Source organism: Poecilia formosa, unplaced genomic scaffold (genome assembly GCF_000485575.1).
Source record: "Poecilia formosa unplaced genomic scaffold, Poecilia_formosa-5.1.2 Scaffold68, whole genome shotgun sequence".
Classification (NCBI taxonomy): Eukaryota; Metazoa; Chordata; class Actinopteri; order Cyprinodontiformes; family Poeciliidae; genus Poecilia; species Poecilia formosa.
The window spans coordinates 1,993,703-2,018,110 of record NW_006800007.1 but is presented as its reverse complement, the minus strand read 5'-3'; the positions used below and the strand labels follow the sequence as shown (position 1 = coordinate 2,018,110).

The window sequence follows — 24,408 nt, the reverse complement described above, 5'->3', positions numbered from 1 at the left end:
TTCTCTTAGGTCTGTCAGGCTTCTTTTAGGCCCCCTTTACACCAGACTAAGTCCACTCTGTGCCATTAATGATCCGCCAGATCATGGATGGTCAGAGCAGAGACTGGAAGAAGTTTTATTGGAGCCTGAGAGTTTTCCTAACTGGTTTGAGCAGACACAAAGCCTCAGCGGTGGTTAATCATCGTGGTGGCAGCATGTTTGGATCCCTGGTGCTGCATGGAGGAGCCTGGCAGCAGCAGTGGCAGCTGATTCATGATGTGTGGGTTTTTCACACTGCTGTGGATTAGTCATCAGCGAATTTAAAGGTGGATGCAGGTCCTTTTCCAAGGCCACAACCTAATCACACTCACACCTGGATGGCAGCACTCCAGGTAGCTTAATTTACTGTAGTGTTTTCATCATTGCTATGTGCATGGTGTCCTGCCAATGCTCATACTGCAACGAGGGGGATCTTGCCAACTAGCTGAAAGAAAGCATCCACACCCTTAAAAAAACAGAGAAAAAAGTGCCGTGCTCAGCCCCTTCACACGTAGGGATTGGCATGCTCTGTGTTCGAGATGGAATAGGCCTCACAGCAGGGAGGAAGAAAACACAGAAATTGCACCTAGAAGCAGGTTTCTGAGAGTCCCAGGAATGTTATGAGCTGTCCATGCTTCAGAATAGTCAGGATAAGATGACCCAAATATAAAATTTTGCGTGCATGAGTTCTCAGACACCACACAGTGTGACAAGAGCACACACTGTTGTGCTAGATTAAGATTAAAGTGCAATAGGAAGCATTGTCCTTTGCACACTTCCATCCTCTCATTCTGCTGATATGAGAAAACAGTGATATAATTTCTGTGAAAATACTAAGATTGAAACTGATGGTAGAAGTGCAGAAAGGGAAATTACTCAAGATTGTAAGGAAAAATCATCTTGCAAGATAAGAATCTTGTGCTGATATCACTGTGATGATCAATAAGATATTGAGGAAATGCCTGTGTGTGAAGAAGTAGAAGTACAGTAGCATGTCATCCTCAGTTTCACATTGAAATAAAGTTTTTAACATGTTTTACAGTAAAGGGACATGAAAATTAGTTTGGGAATCCTGGACACCATTGGGTTTAAACTCGCTGTGAGGCCTTATGTACATAACAATTGGCCTTCAAGTTTTAATATTGAGCCACATTAACATTATCTTTTAAACAGAATTACTCAAATAGAAAACATCAGAAGCCTTTAATATGTATTTAGATTTCTTCAGGGACCTCTGACTTCCTTTTCTGTATATTGCATGGCCTGAAATTGTAAACAAAGTTTTGCAGTTGAGTGAATTATGGATGGATTATTTACACAGATCAGCCCCCCTCAGGCACCACGTTTTTTTTTGTTTTTTTTTGTTTTTGTTTTTTTTTTTTTGATTATTTACACAGATCAGCCCCCCTCAGGCACCACGTTTTTTTTTGTTTTTTTTTGTTTTTGTTTTTTTTTTTTTTTTACTTTTTCTGTAGAAAAACAAAACAGAGTCAAAGAGCCAAACAAAAGGGAAGGTAAGAGGACAAAATGATTTCCAAAAGAGCCATGAGCTAATGACACTGACTAATCCACAGAGATCAGCACTGAGCTCAAACCACCATAAGGTCACAGATACAAGTCTGGGAATAGAGAGGGAGTCCAAAGCGTTCTGTCCTCACCTCCCTGTAGATCTACAGACACACTGATATGTGTTGAGCTCATCGTTTACAGTGCTCTTGCCTAAATACATGTACCACTGCTCAGTTGTTCATCTTCCATTTAAAATGTGGTAGTTATGGTGAGATTAAAATTCAATCATGCAGGTGAGACAGACAGCCAGGTTCGGTTCTGACGGCACATTTTCTGCTGCAGTGCCCTGTGAATTACAAACCATTTACAACATAGCCAAATATCATAAAATCTAGAATCTGTGATGAGCTTTAGTGCAAACCAGTTGTAATAGTGTTGTCATGGTAACACTGCCCTAAACCTAAGAATTTACATCAAAATCCATTTTCACTGATAAAAGTGAAGACAAATACTATCTTGTGATTATTTATTTATTTTTTTTATCTTCCGTCCCAGTTTTAAACAGGGGACTGCGTTTCCATGTGACATCTACACACACAGTACTACAAAAACTTCCATCCGCATCATACATCAGCATTAATGATGTCTTCTGAAGCGCTTACGTAAGAGCTGTAGTCTCCCCTCCTTGCTTTGTAAATTCAGTCACGTCCAACTAGAGCTACAGACAAACTGAATAATACATCTGTGCTTCTCCAGGCAGACCTCTGCTCGCACACCATTTCTGTATCTCTTTACCCTCCTCTCTCTTTCCCACAAGCATAAGTACATGTGCTTGAGCTCTTCAGAGAGTACACAGGAAGCCATCAACAGGTTAACCGATGTTTACTGCAGATACACAGCCAAACATGAGACATTTTTAGATGAAGCAAAAAACAGACCAAAACACTGCAGCAAACGCTTCAGGAGTGAGAGAGTTCTTACCTATCAGGAAGTCTGAAAAAGAAGACAGTTTCTACAATCTTAGCACTCAGGGATAGGTGAAATGCATGGGGAGCAGAAAGCTTGAGAGCCAGACAAAGCAGGGTATGGCTGCATGCTTGTTATTTAAACATATTTTTTTTATAACTACACATCCTTATCTGAACAAAGCCTGGAAGCAGAAATAGTTTCTGCACATTTTTCATGCATCTGCAAACTTCAAAGCAGAAAAACTAAATGAGGGAAGAAAGTGTGAGACAGGAAATTATGTTTGGCTGGGATGGAAGAAACAGGACAGTTAGAACAGGGTACCAAGCAAAATTATTCAAAACCCTGGAATTGTTTTATATTTTATTTATTTATTTAAAAATATTTTGTCATGTAAAAACCACAGATTGTGACACGTATTTTATGTGATAGACCAGCACAAAGTTGTGCATAATTGTGAAGTGTACTAGTAGTTGTAAAGCATCATGTGAGGGATTGTTCATAAAAGAAAGAACATAAACAATGCTGATCATCCTATCCATCAGACCGTCATACAACAGTTTCTTCAGTCAGAATCTTCTTCAGACACTGTAAAACTGACTGCTTCAGGAGATCTTTCGGCCTGCAGCCATCTATTATGGATATACCTCTATCAGCTCTCTACATCTAAGATTGGAAATATTCTCCCATCTTTCTTTTAAGTAGCTAAAACTCAGATTGCATAGACAGAATTATGGTGATACATTTTCAAGTCTTTCCAAAGGTTCTGAACTGAATCGAAGTCTGGACTCCAACTGTCTAATGCAGTGCTGCAAAGTCGGTCCTCGAGGGCCGGCATCGTGCATGTTTTAGTTCTCCCCCTGCTGCCATTAACAACTTTTTCAGCATGTTAATGTTCGTCTTTGGCCTTCTAATGAGCCATCATTTGATCCAGGTGTGTTAAATCAGGGAGCGGACCAAAGCATGCAGGATGCCGGCCCTTGAGGACCGACTGTGGGCATCACTGGTCTAATGGGTTTGTAACCTGAGGCCGTTAGACACACGAGGAGCTCTTAAGTTTGGCCAAAAATTATTTTAAAAAATAGACGAATTATTCATTTTTTAAATACAAAGGTATTAAAAAATGTTAAGTTTTAGTCAAAGTCTGCACAGGATTTCCACAAAAACTGAAACTAACCTTGCAAGCAATTATTATGTTACTGGACAGCTTCTCTGTCCCTGCTGAAGAAAAGCAATCTCACTTGATGCTGCCACCACCACGTTACTGTACTGGCAGATGATGTACAGTCTTAGTTTTCTAAAACATATATTTCACATCTTGGTAACATGCTTGCAGAGTTCCTTTTTCCACACGTTTGGCCCTTTCTGGTTGTCTATTTGAGGCACAGAAAAGTTGTATTTATAGAGACTAAAGTACAGACATGTTTTTAACTAATCAGGTGACATATAAAGGCAGGTTGCACTGGTGGATAGATACACGTTCATGCATCACTTTTCAGATTTTCAATTGTAAAACTATACACCGTTTTATGTTAGTTGATCACATTAAATTCCAATGAAATTCATTGAAGTTTGTGGTTGTAACATGACAAAGTGTGAAAGGTTTTAAGAGACATGAATTAATTTGACAGACACACCAGCTGCAAAGCACATGGATTCATAGGATGAAGGAAAGGAGGCAAATAGAACAATTTAGGGTGGGAGTCTTGCTGACTTGCATTCTTTAGCTTACCTTATCATTCTTTAGTCATGAATATGAAGTGCAATTCCCCAGATGGGGTGAATAAAAAAAGCACCTCAGTTTTTTTTATGAGGCTTGTTGAAGTAGATCTTACTTTTTAAAATTGCCTAGTCACTGAACTCATTAGAGCGGCAGCAGGCTCCATATTTTATCCCTTTTCTTTTTGCACGTTGCTTTGGTCTGAGCATGTGCCTCAGGGTGGCAATGACCGAGTTAATGGGTTGACATAGGGGTGGGATGTGCAGGACCCACAGATGCTATGCTCCCCAGAACACCTTAAGCAGTATGACGGCAGACACAAACACACACCCACGTTCATTCAAATGCATTCTAAACCAGTGTTTGCATGATAAAGAGAAAAAAATGTCCCAAAGGCTCTCTGCAAGGAAAAACCCCCTAAGCATTAAGTTGTACGCTGTGCTCAAACACACACGCACACATGCGAAGTAGCACAAGTGAACCCATGGTACAGATGGCTAGAAGCGCACGCCATGCTCTCTAAAAATGGTGCAGGAATGAAGGAGAGCCTGGTTTGAAGGGGTGGGGAACTATCAGCTCAAACAGGATATGAAATATGGGGAGGGCAAGGAAAGAGCAGCAACTGTGAGCATCAGTAAATCAAGACAAGAAGGGGGTGCACACAAACCTTCGGGCTCTGCACTTTCTTTGAGGACAACTTGCTTCAGTGGGCAGCAGAAGATTTCATGACACTTAGCACGAAAAGGGGACCCTTTACTCCTTATATCCGCAGAGTGGATGGAGTCCTGCCGTAACATAATGTACTCCTGGGTACCTGGGGCAGCATCATCCTGGACTGCAGCGGTGCCATGACAGAATGAACTGGGGTTAGAAGGCTCACCACAGAGGATCAAAAGAAATCAACAACAATAAAAACACAAGGCAAAAAGACACAAGGCAAATGAAAAATAGACAACATTAACAGCAGTAGAAGCTTTAAATACGACTGCTGTAGGAGAGAACAGAAGGAGAGAGAACTAAAGTCAGAGAAATAAATAGACACACTTAGATCAAGAATACCACAATCACAGAACAACTCAAATCAAAAACAACCAAATATAGAAACAGTGGATGCTTTTATGTATTTCTATATATCCTGCTTGCTGAAAAACACAAGGTTTAAAATAGCACAAAGAAAATATGCAGAGCAGGAAACAAGAACAGTTCAATCTGCAGAATCACTATTATGACAGGTTTTAAAATTAAACCAGCACTTGCTGCAATTGAATGAAGTTGTGGGATAGCAAGGCAAGCATGCAGGTTACTGAGGTAGCCTTAATGGCCTCATGCACAAGCTTACAGGTCACACAGGCAGTTGGGAAGGCAGATTTGCAGTCAAGAAGTCATGCATACCATGATATCAAGGAAAAGTTATATAGCACTTCTTCATGTGTTTAGGAACTCTGGGATCCTGTGAACCTTCCTGTGTTTCTGTGGAAGGTTTGTACAATCAGTCACCTATTATTTCTTCCAAATATTTCTCAGGAATGAACAAACAGTATTTTGAATAAAATATTTAAAATACTGATTTACTCAAAAAGTCTGCAGATCTCCTGTTCCAACCTCAGTGTCCTGCAAAAATATTGAAATTTCCGAGGTTTTTTTTTTGTTTTGTTTTTTTTTACCTAAAAACTCAATATTATTTATTGTGATTGTATGTGATAGGCCCACTGCATTGACATTGTGTTCAAAACTGAAACATGCATTTGTATTTACATAAAATATTTGATGTACATCTGTGTGTGTTACGTCACGTTTCATTGTTGTGATCTACTCCAGGTCTAGTTAAGTCGTCATTGGGCTTTTGGTTTTCTGCCTGTATATTAATGGCAACAAATCAACTCTAAAACGAACCTCGAAGTGACAAAATCCTTCACTTTAAATGAAGTTCTCACTAATATTTCTCCCATTTTCATGTTCTATTGCATCCCAATCTTTTTCCAATATCCATATTTTGTGTGTTATCACGCTCCTCTCATTTGGGACAAGCTCTCAGTCCCCGTCTATTTTTAAGATTTGACTTAAAGGTTTTCTTTTCTGATACAGTTTATAGAGTAGTTTAGGTTATCCTGAGCTCTGTAGTTATGCTGCTGATTGCTTAGACTGCTGGAGGACAAACTGACCACCTCTCCTCACTCTACTACTTTCTCTTATTATAGTCCAACTAGGCATCATCTGCAGTTAAAGCTGAAGATAAAGTCTGTTTTTTACTCTGCATGTAAATCTGCCGTCCACTGTTGCTACAAACTCGTCCAGGAGGAGTAAATGGTGACTCAATGCAATCTGCTATGTTTCCTAACATAGAAGAATTTTCCAATTGGTATAATAAGTTTAACTTTCCTGCACTGTTTTTAACTTAAATTAATTGGAATTGGATTGTATGCAATTTACTTTGATTATAACTATTCATAGTGGGCCTCAATAATTCACTGATTACAATCTTACATTCTTTATGAATCATAGCAGAGTTTGTCCTTTCTTTCCCAAACTGTTTGATGCCTATTTTATAAGATGGACGTATTATTATAATTCTACTGGTAAGAAAAAGAAACATGAATAACTGCAACCTCTTCTGCTTATATCAGATATTACATATTGAGAGTCTCAACTCGGACTCTTTATTTAAATAAATGTAAACGCACTGCTGTAAGCATTGACCGATTCTTTTAAAGCTGCTTTATCTTGGTCAGGGTGTTAGATGCCATTTCCACAGTCAATAGGTGAGAGGTTGGATAGAGTCCATCACAAACCATCACACGCATGTACGAGAGCAAGAACTGATCATATTCAAGAGAATTTAAAATCTCAGTTTGCCTAAAAATACGCTTTTGAGCTGTGGGAAGAAATAAGAGAATCCAATAAAAACCAACTCATGCACGAGGAAAACATGAAACTGAACACAGAAACCTGGACTGGCATTTGAACTCTGGAGCTTTAAGGTAGCAGCAGCAACATTTTCAGTTGCTCCTTCTAACTTTAGATCCCATCAATATTAATTAGCTGAAAAAAATGCTCTTACAGTACTCTCTTCTGTTAGACATTTTAAAAACGTTTGCGATCAGAAACACAGTAAGAAACACGCTGCTGTGCTGACATGTTTTGAGCTGCATCAATTATCTTTAGAAACACAGAGCCATTGTGAAAAGCTTGAACAACTGTCACACGCCATTGCTCTGTGCGCAGGTTGCGTGCGGGCTTCTAGGTTGGTGGGGAGCGGTGGGAAGCCAGATTTTTGAAGAATACTCATTATAATTATTATAATATTAATAGTCAGGGATGGAATCTTACATTTTTATTCATTTAGGTCATTTCTTTTGCCATTCCTTATGCCTTTTCTCTGAATGATTAAATATTTCTATTTGAGCTCAGTACTGCAGTAGTAAAAGCACTTTTTCTTGTGTATAAGTTCAGGAAAACTTAAAGAAATATCTAATATTAGGCAGCATTAATTAAAGAGTCAGCTAATTATTAGATCATCAGAGATTATAAAGGAGAGTGAAAAGAAAATGGAAGGAGTTTTCACCCCATCTGTTACAGCTGTCCGTTTTGCTCCAGCCTTGATGAAGAACGCACATTGGGACTGAAGGAAACATGATGGATTATGCAGCAGAGCCTGGGACTACAGGCTTCTGGAGACTGACCTCTCCTAGTGAGCTGTCACACAAGTTTATGATGGCTGGTGATCTATAGGTAGTAGTGTTGCAACACTAGACCTTCAGCTGCAATAGATACACTTGCCCCAGTGACATGAATAAATCTTACATGAAGAAACCAGTCCAAATAAGGCTGCTGGTGAGGGTTGGTACTTTGGTTTGGTTAGTTGCTCATCTGTTTAAGGCCACTATCTTTAAGGGTTTAGATCCAGAGCAGTGTGAAAGTGATATATTTGATATTTCCGTGTGCAGTGTAAAGTAAATGACATGCAATTTCTGAATGACTCTGCAGTGCTTATCCTCGAGTGGGGACTTCTGTGGCACAGGGGAGCAGGCCTAATGTGCCAAACCTTTATCATTTTCACTCATGTTCAACATACGCCGCTGTTGAACTGGGGTTCAAGGACAGGTGTAATCAACTAAAGTACAGTCAGGTCAACAAAAATGAACCACATTCCCATATGCAATTTGCACAATTTATTCAAGTCATGACTCATATGCATCAAGAAGGTGGAGCTCAGTCATCGTGGTTTGACAAAAGGCATACTCACTGAATTAAAATCAGAACTAAGCACAGAAACAGGTCTGTAGCCTGGGGTTTTTGTTTCAGAAATAGCCTGGCCTAAATGTGGTTTTCCAAGGAGCAGAATGTAGCACATTTTCTACTAAGATGCACATTTTCAGCACAGCTCTCATTATATTATATTATATTATATATATATATATATATATATATATATATATGAAAAAAATATATGAGAAAATTCTTTACAGTTTCCTGCAAGAAAACATCAAAACACATAAATAATTTGCTTTATCGACAGATATGTTATCAAAGTTTTGCATTTGTACTTAGAATAAAGAAAATGCAATCAGTAAAAAATAACTAAAAAAAAACACCAAACATTTGCTACAACTCTTTGGTGCATGATATGATATGACACTGCAATATGCCGTCACTGTTAGGCAGAAGCCTGGAATCTCTGTTTCTAGTTATCTTGGTTCCTCTGTGAAAATCAACTCTATCAGTCACCCAGAACATCTGTTTGGTGTTTCACTGATAATAGTGAGAGGAAGCATAGAGATGTAGGATGGTTATTATAAAGTAAATTGTATCTTTCGGATAAGTTGAGACACCAGGCTGCAAGAAAGCAAGGCATGTTGGAAAATGTCTTCAAGCATTTCTCTTGAACAGCAAGAGAAGCTGCTGGTTTTGCTCATGCTAACTACAACAACGTGATCCATCAACATCCAACCATGCTATTACTTTAAGACAGAAAATGAGGTTGGTCAATTAAACTGAGAAGAAGTCATGCCTTAAATTTTACTGTGTTCCTTCACAGCTTAAATTCAGTGAGACATGGAGCTGACCTTGATGGCAGACGATGATCATAAGGGTTGCTTCTGTTCTGAAGGTTGCATACATTACAGTACAGCATAGAACAGTACATGTGCTGATAGAGGTCTACTATTTATAAACCTGTCCTGGCTGAGCGATGATGACATGATCAAAGACAGGAGAGAGACGACCGTTTCAACCGATTCATCTGAGAAATCTTAGTCGCTCTGTCACACTGGTTACCTATGGGAGTGATGAGTAATTTTAAGTTTTAAGTGAAAATAAACTCAAAAATTGTTAAATTGAACATCCATAACAAAAATTATTTATCTGTGAAAGAGTCGGAGAGCTGGCTTAGCGATTCTATTCTGAGATGTTTTAAAGCCTTTCTAATAGTCTATGCTCACACAAGAAAGGAACTCCTTGGTGATTCAGAAATATGTTTAGCATGCTATCTGTGTGTGAGCATATGTGCAGGACGAGTCAATGCTGGCTAAATATGTGGAATGACACACTAATTCAAAGAGAATAGAATTTAAAGAAGAAAAAAAATATTTGGTAAGAAATATGCCTTGAAAAGAATCTCAGAATATTTCTGACGTGCAAAATGGAAACAGAAAAAGACACTCAATAAGCCAAAGTTTTGTGACGCCTGTAAGTCTTGTTTTTTAATACGCTAACCAATAACTGCTCATAAATAATTGATTTAGCTGTAACAATATTTGAGTTCAAAAACATCTACAAAAATTGTAAATGTCTAGTTTGAATTTATTTAGATTAAACAACCACTCTATTTTGTAACTTTATTTGTTGTATTTTATATAATTACATTGTAGTCAATCACCATAAGCTTTTATAACGCTGGTTACCTGCCAAGCTCTTTCAGAAGTGCAGTAAAAGTTTCTGTAATAATATTTTAGTTTTGCTTTACAGGCTCAAAGTTATATCCAAAATAACATTTCAATCCACCTTAAAGACTTTAACACACTAAGATCATGAACAGTATTTAAGAGATCGTGCTGCTATATTTTCACAGCAGCTGAATTCTTTTTCAACTTTCAGGTTAACTTACTGTTTTTTTTGAGTTTGCAAACCTAACTGAGCTCTTGGTTATCAGGCTCTTCTCATGTGGAACAATTTCCAGTTTGGGTTTAAGAGGACGGCACCCTCCCTTTGGCTTAAAACTTTTCTTTGTGATAAGGCTTATGGTTGGGCTTACAGGGTGACCCTGAACAATCCTTTTACTTTCGTTATGCTGCTATAAGGTGAAGCTGCTCAGGGTACAGCTGTGTTTTCTTCTGGCTGATATTCCTGACCAAAGTCTTTGTGTCTGTCAGAAACCTGTCCTTCCAACCACCCTGCTGGTCATGGCATAATCCGACATTTTTGGAGTGCTTTTACTGAAGGTCTCTTGTTAAAATGGGTTATATTCTTCACTGTTGCATTCTGCGATGCGTTTGTCCAATATGATATTAAATTAAAGTGAAAATTCATTGTAATTTTTATTTTTTTTTTTAATTGACACTACATGAATGAATTCCAATCAAATTTGAGGCTATTTAACTGAAATCTATAGAATATTTTACTGGATTGACATAGTTTCTCACTATAAAATGTAGAAAATTCATCTGAGTACATTAATTTAGTGGAAAAAAAAGAATGCCATATTAAGAAATACCTCTTAATAAAATCACTCATGGTGCAATTGAACCACTGAAACATCTGTTTCTACATTTACCATTTACTTTTTTTAAGCTGATTTTAGTTTTTATAAAATTTTAATTATTAATCTACATTGGACTTTGGTTTTTGTGGGTGCCACGGGCCAGAACCGCCCGTGAATATCAAAGAATCCATGAATACTTCAAGCCCTGTCTAAAATATATCTCATCAACTTAAAGCTAAATATACTTTAATATGAATTAATACACACAGCGGAAATCATCTTAAGGCTACTGCAGATGCTAATATCTACAGTCTTTCTTATCTTTGTTCTTTGGGGTACAGCCAATCAGCAGCAAGCAAAATGAATGGTGCTTTGATAATGGCTGCTTTGAAAACAGCAGCCATTAGTCAGCATCTTTGTACCTTGGTATTTCAGCTTCCCAAGCTGCTTTTTCTTTAACATTTTTTAGATATGCTCTATAAAAATATCACCTAAGTTGCACAGAAAAATTCATGACTAGCAGGGGTCCCCTGTTTATCCTCTGGGTGTAACCATTATGCAACACAGAGGAAGACTCTTTTTTGGCCATCGGTCACTAAGCTGGATGATGACCCAGGTTTATCCTCTCAGCTCACACAGTGAGAAGGTAAAATATGCCCAAAGCTCACTGTTAGACAATTGTCTCTCAGCAGGATAATGAGCCCAAATACATGGCCAAATCAAAACTGATCCACAGACACAATTTCAATCTTCTTCCATTGCCATGCGCCATCTTCCCCCCCTCTACCTAAATTAGTTGGAAAACCTGAAGGGGACTCTGGATGATCTGGAGCAGAGATTTCTAAAGTGTGGGGCGTGGCCCCTCTGGGGAACACCAGAGCTCTTCAGGCAGGGCGCAACGTGCATAAAAAATAAAAAGTAACTGCAAATATTTAGCAAACCTTACCAAGCTTCTACTGGAGACAAAATAGATGTGTTTATTTTTGTACCTAAAGTTGCGCTGAATCAAGAGACCGAGTCTGGCCCAAGCAAAATTATATAAAAAAGGAAGTATGAGCATTATTATTTAAAGGGAATGAATCTGAAGATGCTCCATTCCCACAGTGCTTTTTTTTTTTTTTACAGAAAGCAAAATGAACTGCAGTCAGAGCAGAAAGTAGTTCATTCTTTTGGTATTATAAATGACAAATCAACGGAGGATTCATATAACGTGGTGCTACACAGAAAAATGTTTACAGAAATATTGAAAACCCCTGATCTAGAGAAAGTTTACACAGATTAACGATCAAAAATGCATCTTGGGTTTTTTTTTTTGTTTGTGTTTGTTTTTTTTCTTTACTTTCAGCATAAGATTGTGCTATATTGAATTATACCGAAATTAGACTGAACTGGATTTCAAATAAAATTATTGATGAGATAAGGCAGCATTCATTTCACCTTAAATTTGAAATGTTGCCTCTTTTGTAGTTTAACTATAGTGAATGTGATGGTTAGCCTACGTAAATAATCTAACCTGAATTAAACACCAGACAAATTTCTCATGTAGGTGTTATTGTAAATAGATATTTCAACTGGAGGCAGAGAGCCAGATGTACTGTAATTTTGCTCTTGTCCCTATGAAATATGGAGCACTTTCACATAGATAACTGGGAATACTAAAGATGCAACAAGGAATCAGCTGGTGACCAGGATCATCTGATTTTCAGCTTGACCAGCCCTCAACACATTTAAATGTGTATAGAAGAGGCAAAGGGATGTGGTTGCACTCAGTATGCACATAAATGACATAAACAAGCTTCATCCCTGTCACAGATCCAGGTTTTTCATCTTGGAAACAGGCAGGAATAAGGGAAAAAACATCCCCCCTAAAGCTGCTTAATGCTTAAGATCTTTTTCGCTGCAATTAACACCTGACATGTGCAAAGAGGATTAAAAAGCATGTGGATCCAACCTGCTACTGTCTGCTGATCATTTGAACTTTACATTCTGAAGGACTGGATGTAGTTTATCCAATATTACATTTATCATATCGACCATTTCAATTTATTACTTTTTATTTGTGCTGATGCTTACATCCTGGTAAAATGTGTATCCATCATGCCATTGTTTACCTATATTTTATGTTACATAAAATATACGCAGTTACAGATTCCATAAAACTGTTCAGAGATGAGCTGATGCATCTTGTCTCAAATAACTCCCAATAAATGATTAACTAAGCATCAAACAGGACTGATTTTTGGGGGGTTCTCTAGAAAATCTACAGGTAATTTAAACTGTTGTCCTTCTATAAAATACACTAATCTAAGTAATATTGTTCAGACAAAAGTGTTTTTTAGGCTGCATGTTGTCACAGTTTTTAGCACTGTTACCTTGCAAAAGGAAGATCCTGGCCTTTGAATCTCGGGCTGCATTTTTTCTTTCCACTGTTCAAAATCATGCATGTTAAGTGAAGTTTTCTCCCTGAATTGCATTTAAGAGGCATCGTGTGTGTGTGTGTGTGTGTGTGTGTGTGTGTGTGTGTGTGTGCGTGCGTGTGTGTGTGTGTGTGTGTGTGTTTGCCTCTGTGTTGCCCTGTGTCGGAGTAGCAACCTGTCCAGGGTGTACCCAGCCTCTCAACCAATTAGCACTAGAGATGGGCACCAGCCCCCCTGAGACTCTGCAAGGATAAGCAGGTATAGAAGATGGATGGATGAAAACTGGGTTGTTAATTAACTGCATAGGTGAGGCACCTTGATCTGAATTTCAGGAGAAGCAGAACAAGCATTTAGCCTGTCGGAAGATCAGCCTTTTTTCTTTCTTTTTGTTAATAGATTTTTTTTTCTATCATCTTTTCTTGCTGACTTGCAGTTTTGCATCCTTTAGAGATGTGGACTTGGTGAACTTTGGCCATTTAATTAACAACTAATCGCTGTCATTGGTATGTTGCTTTTAAGTATCGATGTGTATTCAGTGGTTGTACCAAATTTACTTTGTATGGTTTGTATATCCTTCCCTTTTACCCACCTCTTTAATTTAACAATGCACTGACATTTGAAACCGTTTACGGAGAACATACTTATTACACTTTTTTGTAATTATGTGCCTCAATGCAATAAGGAATCACATATCTTAAATATGTAATTCTTAAATATCTTAAATATTGACACTTAACGGACTTTTAATGCAACTACTTTTAGTACAACTTTGCATTAAAAGTGCCTTTTTTTTTACCAATGACACTTCATGACAACAGTTGTAAACATTGATGAAGAGTCCTTCATGTTCATAACATGTTATGTTTATAACAGTTTCATGACTGTCTTATGCACTTCAAATAAAATGTTAAGAATTTTCATAGGCTGATAATATGAAACATCAGCGATTGATAAATTATTATTACACACCAAATGTCTTCTTTCTTTGTGTACGAACTAGCAGCATTACATAACATGTTGACAATATTTGGCTTCTGCTCTGTCCTGTCAGGGCCAGCAGAGACCTCTCCCCATGTTCTGTTGTTTTACGATGCCGAATGCACAAACTGATGCCTAAACGCATGGATGACCAATTGCACGGGTCATTTCTATTCCCACCCATTGCTATGAGTTTATCCGAGGATTCGGTAGATTTTTGCTCCATGATTTAGAAGTTTTGCACTTTGAGACACTTATCTTTTCATGACCTCATTGTCTCAAACACCATTGTTCTGGGTTATGTGATAAAACACCATATTCAGTCAATTAAAAACTTTTCAGATGTTTGTTTTGTCACTATATTATTAACTATATTATTAGTCATGAGCACTATGTAATCACATCACTACTAAGTCTTCACACATTTTGAGAAGCCTCTTTATTAATTACTTGACCAAAAAAAGTGCTTGATCCAAAAACCCCTCTGCCAAGAACGCATATGGAGTGCAGCATCTTTCTCTGCCAACCAGATCAGCTCCCAGATGGGCATCGACTGCTCACAGTTTAGTTCATAAATGCAGATTTACAGCCTCTCCTGTTGTTAGAGGAAAGAAGGTAACAGAGGGAGAGTGGGTGGAGAGTGAAAGTGGAGGAGTGAAGTCATGTGCAAATTGCAGATCAACGGGAGTAAAAGGTGGAGTGGAGAAGATGGATTTGACCTTAAAATCGCATTATTGTTGGTATTTTATCAAGATTTTCTCAATGACGATGTGTGAGGCAGGGATGGTAGAGTTAGGCTTTCATTATTAGATCTGTGGAAGAAGAGAAAATAAAAGTAGGCATGCATATTTTTGGGCTGACTGGAGTTTTCTAGCTAATCACCAATCTTTGAAAAGTCTGATTTGCAAATTCTAATTTTGGCCAGTGCTGACTGTTTTTATCTGAAAAGACACAGTGACAAAGTGACTAACTTGGTGACAGTGTCAGCAGTGGCTGACTTTCAAATCTTTGCGAAGGCAGAAAACATCGGTTTCTCGTGTAAGTAGGCTGATCACTGAATCCCCAAAATTAAGGAATTCAGTTTAGGGATGAACTAATAAATCAGTAGCCCCCTATAAAGGATTACTGTGTTACGTTTTATGTTTTCTTTTGAATCATAGAAACTAATACTTTCTTTAATTGATCAAAATTATTGTTAGCTGAAAATAAACATGTCCCTGTAAGATGCATCATATTTCAATTAAAGTGTGGAAAAGATTTTAATTGAAAAAAAAAAATAAAGTAAGAATGCAACACAGGATAATGGTAGGATCTTAAAAATAAATTCAATATCAACTGACCCAAAAATCCCAGCTATTTTAGCCTTGGTGCTTAGGATTACATAAACGATTCAAGTCCATCCAGAGGTAATTTAGGAACAGCTAACATCAATATCTGAATCATTAAATATTTACGGTAAGTATTTGGTGAGTCTGTTTCCTCATGATGCATTTTGAGAAAATTAATTTCCTTGCCTGCTTTGTTTGTGTCAGATTGTGGGAATATTCCAAGCATTTGTTAGCCCAAAAGACAGGAACCAAACCCCAAGACATGGAGAAAGAGATAAGCAGGCAGCTAAAGCAAGTGCAAAGTCAGCATTTATCTATTTCCAGTAGATGAGACGAGTTACAGTTACAAAGTCAGACCGCAAAATTCGGAAAAAATCCTGTCCTTTTCCTGCCCTGGACCATGTACTCCCTGAATTACTTTAACACTTGTCTCCTAACTCACTAGAAATATATATTTATTCTAAATTAATCATCTATAAATAAATCTGCCATGCACTGATCCTAATTATTCAGCGAATAATTAAGTTGTCTTAAACTAGAATCACTGAGCAGAAACTATAGCAGTACCTTTTTTAATTAATCGTCATTCATTGCTTTTAAAAGGCCAACCATTCAAAAGATGCAGCAGAGTTGACTAACTTATCTATAAAGCACAATGTACCATGTGCTTTATAGATTCAACTCTTAAATTCTTCATGTCAAAATTGACATCTGTGTTTAGCAATTTCTGGACATGACCAGATCAACCAAGTTGGATGTTGGTCCCAGGACTGAACAGGGCCAGTGAAGACATTAGTGGCTCCCAAACTATCATGACTTTAAGATCTGATAGCATCTGAAAAGTTAAACTCTATACCTAAGCATTAATTATGCAGCTGGGTCATCCAGAGTTGTTTCCCTGTGGCTTTCCTAAACGCTTTACAGAGTCAGAGTGAGTTGAGCTAACGTTTTCTCCCCCACTTTAGCGCAACACACAAAGAAACAGAGACAGACAGAAAAAGAGAGAGATAGAGAAAGAGAAAGAGAAAGAGAGAGAGAGAGAAAGAGAGAGAGAGAGAGAGAGAGAGAGAGAGAGAGAGAGAGAGAGAGAGAGAGAGAGTTCTCAGTTGAAGCTTCTGGCACAGCAGAGATAAAAAAGTGACATCCAGGAGCAATGCAGCAAAAAGAGTTCATACCATAAGTCTTATGCAGGCGCTGCACTTGAGGGACTTAAAAAGTGATACTTAAAGTTCTTCTCTCCTATTTGAACCCAAATGTTGTGTTTATAAAAAAATATAAATTAAAAAAAACAAGCCTCTGTCAGATGCAACACCGCATATGAAGAGCTGGCATCCATGGAAAGAGCCACTGTGTTGAACTCTTTCCGAACAGCTTACAAGGGAGAGGCCACAGAGTGTTATAAGTAAACTGTTTTATCGTGAAGGCACGTGTGTCTCCACGTATTTTTTGTTTCTACTTGCAAGTATGCATATACAGCAAGATGGTGCTGGCCGGCTTTGAGGCGAGCTGCAGGCTAAGTTTACTATCTGGTGTTTACGGCGTGGCGGATCAGAGGGATTACAATTACACAGAAACTGCTTAAGACAGCTGTGTTACTCAGCGATATCAAACCGCCCACACATGCCGTATGCTGACACCGGGCATCAACCACAACAAGTGGTAAATAGAAATCTACACCCTTCCTGGTATTTATGAGCACTTACTGGCAACAGGTGACTACCAAGGGTGCAGGAGCTTTCATCGACAACATATCATAACCGATTATACAGATGCTTCTGATAACTGCAGAGTCAAGAAAACCATTACTTTTCATTTTGTTGTATAATAAGTTATAAAGATTCACATCATCACAGACTGATCTGTAGCTTCTGGAAATTCTGTATAGCTGCTGTGTTAACAATGAAATTACTTTGTTGTCTTGAAAAGGTTTTTATGTCTCTTGAACTTCAGGCGCTGGTGGAGAAATCATGACTTGGTGTTCCTCTGTTCCACTAAATCCCAATACATTGAAGTTTGTGGTTGGAGAATAAATGTAAACATTCAGGGAGTATAGATACGTTTACAAGTTAGCTATTGAAACAGACAAATAGAAGTACTTTTAGAGGTGGTCTCAAGTATTTGTTGACTTAGCTGCTGTGAATCAGCTAAATATTGCTCACTTTTAGCATCCATGCAAAGGTTTAAAAAACTCTGTTTCTACTCTCATTATGATTGGTAACAGATTTAAATTGCTTCAGATGAACTTGAAAACTACTGTTCTGCTGCAGGGTGCAGAAGGTAAGATAAGGTAATTTTATGTATATAGCACATTTTCAGCAACAAGGCAATTCAAAGTGCTTTACATGACTTAAAAGGAAATACAAACAAAACAACAAACCAAAGGAAAAAGAGGAAAGGACACATTAGGGCAGATGGCAACATTCAGACAAAACAATGGACAAAACGGAAGCGATTTTACCCCTGTAGAAACTATCACATCATAAAGTGCAAAAATAGCTGGCTCAAAGAGTGTGAGCAGCCATCAGAAAAGCTACTTCCAGCAATGGTTGCAAAAGAGTTGACCAACTTAAATATTAACTTACTTTTCACAAAGTAAAAGAACTGACACCTACAGCTAAGAACTAAACTTTCAGAGTCAGTGTGAATCTACTGTATAATGTAGGGAAAAGTATTAAGCTTTGAATTGTACTAGAGTAGATAACTCTTCCCCCCCCAAGCAGTCCATTATTTCACACACTAACCCAGATAATTCTCCACTCACTGGTCATAAGTCATGAGAAAAGTGACCTACAACCAGTGAGCCCACTGGCGCCGTTATGATGCAACTAAAAGCAGCAGAAGGTTAAAAACACATCTTATGTGCAAAGCCATAAAACCGACAGAAGAAAAACACTTTCTAAAGTCATAGAAACAATCCTTTGTTGTTGTAAAATGTGAGGAACATTTACAAGCTGCACTCCTCTGTCTACCACTGGGATTTTATGATAGCAAAGTCATCAAACAACACAAAGTGGGGAGAAAGTCATCAGAAAACCATGAGGCCGGAGTAATTAAAATGTAATTATGTGGAAGCCTGAGATATAAAATCATGAAGTTATTCATCAACAAAAAAAAATTCTCAAATAAACAATAATTTACCACTCAATCGAGAAGTGAAAGTGACTGGTTTTGAAACCTGATTGTCAGGCAAAATACAGCAAATAAATCTATAAAAAATAATAATCCAACATTTGAGGTTAACACACAAGATCTGACCACCTAATGAAGACACAAATACAGTGAGGACGAAAAGAAAATGTTTCAAATGGATTTGTTTTAGTTGTTTTTATTTATAAGGCAACTAATATTTTTACATTTAAGATTAAAATGTACAAAAATTGCAAGATTTTATGACACAAAAATTAAAACATGTGGCGTGTTTGGTGATTAACTGGTTTCATGAATTGGTCCCACATTGAATATCCTCCTCCTGACCATAATCCCTCTAATCCCTCCCGTCCTCGGACGCATCTTATGTATTTGAAACTTGTTTTAGTTTTGTTTTGTTTTGCCCGTCTATGTCTTTTATTGATGTGCATGATGTTTCTACATTAAAGAGGTTAAAATATCCATCCACCCATCCATAAGCAACAATGACTACCTTTGATTTTGCTGCTGAATCAGAATTAAATGATTTTTCTTCTTCAGAGTAAAGTTAAAAGAAGAAAATCTGATGATGCAATGCAACAAATCAATTTGGGGGTTTCTGGCTGTTCACCAGCTATTTTTAATCCAACACAAATGCTGCCTAAACAAGTATTGACAGCATGCAAGATTGAAAGCAGCCTCCGGGAACTATGATGTGAGCAGAGGGAAATCAGCAGTCGCTGATGATCTTCATGTGAAAATGATTCTGCAACTGAGATCCAGCCCCCCCGCCCCCCTGCTCTTTTCCAGAACAGTCCACACTGAGGTGTTGCTGGAAGCAATGAGAGAGCCGAGACCCGTCATACTCCAGTACTTTGCTGATCTCATTCATGCCGCACATAGATAGATGGATTACTGATGCATGAATGGATAACTGAAATGAATCAAATAAATTCTCGTCCCCGTGTTTACAGTCTCTTCCTCCTGCAGAGGAAGATTACAGTGTTACCCCGTCGCTAATGGCCCCACCAGCTGTTTGGGTGCCAGTGTATATTTGAACAGTAAATGTTATGTGCAAACACGAAAGGCCACAAAACACCAAACTGCTTCTCTGTGTTGCAGATAATTACCATGACAACACCCACAGCTAGAAATGAGATGGAATTGCTGGAGGAGAAACATTGCAATCTGTGAGATTTTATGTACAAGTCACCAATCAGATCAGGCTGTTCTGTCTCATGGGAAATGAAATATCAATGTATCAATCAAGTATTCATCACCAAGTGGTAATTCATTTTCATTTACCATTCTAATACTGGGACTCAATTCAAATTGTAAAACCCCAAAGTCATACCTTCTTTGATTGCGGAACAAAATAAAGTGTAAACAGGTATGACTAACACAAACACTCCTGACGTAAAAAGGCTTGTTTGCCTGCTGCTACTCTGCAGCACAAGTCCTTGTTAAATATTTGATGGCCATATATGTGCAGCAAAATGCTATTTGGAGCAAACAAGAGCGGCTTTGGTTCAATCGCTGCAAAGTGCTGTACTGAGTATTAGTTGCAAAAGATTTGCTCTGAGTAATGAAAGCGGATATTTCTATTAAAGTCATTCCTCAAAGGATGCTTTGATTTCTTTGAAGTGAGTTTCACATTTATGTTCCAGTCTGCAGTGTATGCATCACCTACAGAAACTGTCAGCTGCAAGAATAGAAAAAAAAAAAAACCCAGCAAGGTGTGACAGCAGGTTTTTTTTTAGACACGTATAAAAATCTGCTTCTCAAAATACTCATAGCTGTTCATGTCATTGCTATTTTAGAAATATTTTACCTATTTTGTCTCCCATTAGACTGCATTCTTCATTAATAATTGAATCAACTGTTATTTTCTTTTCAAGGCTACCATAAACATGACTTTTTTTTTTTTTTATTAGAAACAAACATAGTGCTTGATTATGGGGACACAATAAGTAGACGCATTGCACAGGAAGTTGCACAACTATGGTGGATCTTCTTTAAGGATGTAACCCCAAATCAATATCCACACTCTGAAGGTTTGATCAAGAACATTTTTTTCTAATATTTCCGAAGAATTGACTGATGCAAACAGGGATAAGAACCAACATCAAAGGAAAGAGGAAATGGAAAAAGATTTTTGGAAAATAATATGAAATATAACCAAATGAAATGTATATATTTTTTTCCTGAAAATATACTGTCATAGTTTATCAAAATACCATCAATCCAATTTAAAAACATGCAGGTAGAAAGGTATGAATCAGATAAAGGGCAAATTGTTCTGGAGAAAACAAAAAACCCTGAACTTTAAAATGTTCCCTCAGAATCAAATCTATCATAACTAACAGCTTCTGGTTCATAGGTGGGTTTGCAATAGCAGTTCAACCATTTAGCTTTTACTCAAAACCAAGCAGCACAGAACCAAATGCCGCGCTGAAGCAGAAGAGATGTCTCAGAGAGGGAGAGATACTTGATGAAGCATCCATTTCCTCATGTTATTATGCCTGTATTGCTGCCATGCCAGATGTCCCATTCAGCTGAGATGAAGAGACACTGAAAAAAAATCAAGGATTCTCTGTTATTTGCAACTTCAAAGAATGAAAGAAACATCCAGAGTTCTTATGAGTCATAGCCAGCATCTCGGGGAATATTCTCTTATTTTCTTATACATACATGTCATCAATTATAAGTTACTATTTAACTTCTGGTCTTCTGCCTTTGGTCACATTACTTTCCTCTCAGAGGAAGATTGCTAAGTCACAGATGTCTTTAAGAGAGGTTATGCACTGTAGGGCAGAAAATCACAGAAGTGTCTCAAATTGGCTCATTTTCAACTTTACTGGCTCTAGCCACTGATTTATGGGGCAGGAACTCTAAATTCAAATCATCACAGTGAACATCACTGAACCCACCATACCTCACTGCTACCGGGTTGCTATAAAGATCACATCCTTTGGTGTGAATGTTGTGCAGGAAGTTTAAAGTAGGAAGGTTTTCAAAAATGAAGAAAGAAGTAAAGAACAGAGGACTCACATGCATGTAGGCAGCAGGAAGGTTGAGAGCAAAAATAGGAATATTTACTAAATAACTTTAACATACATGAACAGATCTGATAAATTAATTAAGGTTAATGTGACTGATTTTCAGGGATAAACAAAAGTACTTGTGCGTTTCTAGAGTGCGATATCTGAGTATTCAATGAAAACAATGCTGACTCAATGCAATCTGCCCGGTTTCTAGAAAAAATTTAAACTACTTTGAATAAATAATTGATTTTACTGTTTGATAACTAGGATCAAATTAACTGAAATCATTTTTTGTAAATTGCCTCCATATGACATTTGTTGTGAATTGAAGCTAAATAAGGCATGGAAAAGAAAAAAAAAAGCTGATTTATCTTGTTTTTCTGAAATTTCAGATCCAACAGTATAATTTTTAAAGGATTTAATTCGGTCTGTCGCTGTGGCCACCAAGCTACTCTGTATATCCCGTCCCTCAATAATATCAGCGCAGCAAGCCAGCAAACAGGAACATGCCACCACTGGCAAGTCTGAGAAGAGCTTACAACTGTACACATGATTTCACAGTGTTACAAGTGGATTTCTCCCCACAGTTTATCGGATTTAAATCTAATGCAGACTGGATTAGCTTTTGTCCTTCTTGTGACCCAAACCAAAACACTCCATTATGGATGAAGACCATAACCGTCTGAGGGACAGAATTTACTACATAACACACCTCTGATTCAGCACAACTCCCTTTCCCAAACCTTCGTGCATCTGGAACCATTAGCAAATGCAAAGAAGCCATTAGGGCTAGCTCATCATTCTGCATAGTGACTTTTCTGTGTGCTTCTCTGTCTGCTTTGTAAAGTCAGTCGCCATGCCCTTTATTAGAAAAGCTTCAAAGAGAGACGAGGGAATGCTATCAAGTACAAAGTACGGGACTCAGTCAGGTTTGAAATTATAGCTCTGGAAACCCTATCAACAAAGTGAGCAACAATGCTTTTCCATGACCTTTTCAGCTGCTGACCTGCAGTTTCACTAGTCACAGAGGATTGTGGGTAAAGCAGAGACAAGCTAGTTATTTCTCATAAGGGCAACAACACGAGGAGACTGGCAGGTACAAACAGAAAGAAAGACAAGGTTACAATGAAGAATGCAAGACAAGTAAGACTTAAATGTATGTTACTTTTTAACTGTTGATACTCAGTAAATATCCAGTAATGTAACTTTCTTTATGAATATTACAAATGTTTTTTTGTTTTTTTTTCAAAAATAAATGACATTTTACAGAGGTCAGTAACGCAAAAAGATGAGATAATCGCCTCATTGTTCGCCTGATTCCTGGCGTGCCCTCATTTTGCTCACTGTGCTGACCTCTGACCTGCACCGTAACCAGACCCACTGAGACTCTTCAGGGGTAAAACGTGAATATGGAGGTCCATGGCAGACAGCATGGAAGCAGTTAACCAAACATCAGGTGCTCTAAATACTCTAAATCTGGGACATCAGGGCAAGATAACCAACCTTGGGCTTTTCATATGTTGGATTGATGGGATTGTTGTAATCAGGTTAATGGATGTAGCCGTATGAATACAGGAAAATATACTTTGTACTGTAAAGGTTCAAAATCAAATTAAACTAAAAGACGCAGATCAATGCAGTAAGAAAAGGCAATTTTCCGGATATTTATCAAAGTTGTTTTTCCTTTTGATGCAAATAACTTTAGGTTTTGTTTTACAGTTTCACTCTGGATTTACTGGTATTCAGGATTTATTTCTGGTGATTATATAGACAACAATTGCATTTTAAAACGTTTTTCATTTGAAAACTGGCAGAAAATCCAGTCGAGCAATAAAATGAACTTCTCTATAAAACTTTCAACTTGTAAAAGTTGACATCTTTATTGGTGCCCTTTGGTACTTAAAAAGTTTCAAAATGAATTTTTTATTACAGTTGCATAGTCTGACACTGAAATCAATACGAAAATGTAATGTTTAATTTGAATGGCTTTATTTATTCAGGAGAAAACTAACATAAATAATTAATTGTTTATTAAAACAGATACAGACACACTGTTGGAAATAGCCGACATGTCTTCTCTGCATTGTTACAGCCTTTGTCTTGCGCCAAGAAGCTTTTGCATTAAAATCCTCTACATGGGCCTAAATATTTGGTTGTGAGAGACTGGCGACCTGTCCAAGGTGCACCACACACATTACCAGGACTTCTGGAGTTAGCTTCCAGCCCTGCATTAATTTGGCTGATATGCAACATGAATGATCAAGCAGGCTCTATAGACATTATAGACAAGGTGTTATAAGCAAGAAGCAAAAAACTGTTGCCGTTTTATTTCCTGTTATGCACACTCAACCTACCAAAGTTCCTTAAACTTTGAGCTATGCAAGAGTTTTTAAATGCACTCAGATCAGAACACCACAGGCTGAATCCACTCCTGGAAGTAATCCTTCATTCACACAGTTAGCCTGTTGTAATCTGCATCCTGTGCAGCTTGCAAATAATTAAGCAAAGAACTTTCAGGTGAGAATACCCTGCATGACACAGAGAGAGTGAGCTGCTCTAAATCAATCCCTTATTTACAGAAATGGATCCTGCGTGTTGCCATACT

At 37.8% G+C, this 24,408-nt stretch overlaps 1 protein-coding gene across 6 annotated transcripts in view; it reads right to left on the bottom strand.

Annotated features, from left to right (window-relative positions):
* fgf13a (fibroblast growth factor 13a) overlaps positions 1 to 24,408 on the bottom strand; it is a 100,273-nt gene that overhangs the window by 51,034 nt on the left and 24,831 nt on the right. For 5 of the 6 annotated variants that reach the window (XM_016672945.1, XM_016672947.1, XM_016672944.1 and 2 more), the window contains one exon: positions 4,881 to 5,048. The exons of the other annotated variant lie outside the window; for it this stretch is intronic. In XM_016672945.1, coding sequence (XP_016528431.1) covers positions 4,881 to 5,048 — 168 coding nt within the window. The remainder of the gene's footprint in view (positions 1 to 4,880; positions 5,049 to 24,408) is intronic. 6 annotated transcript variants of the gene reach the window in all.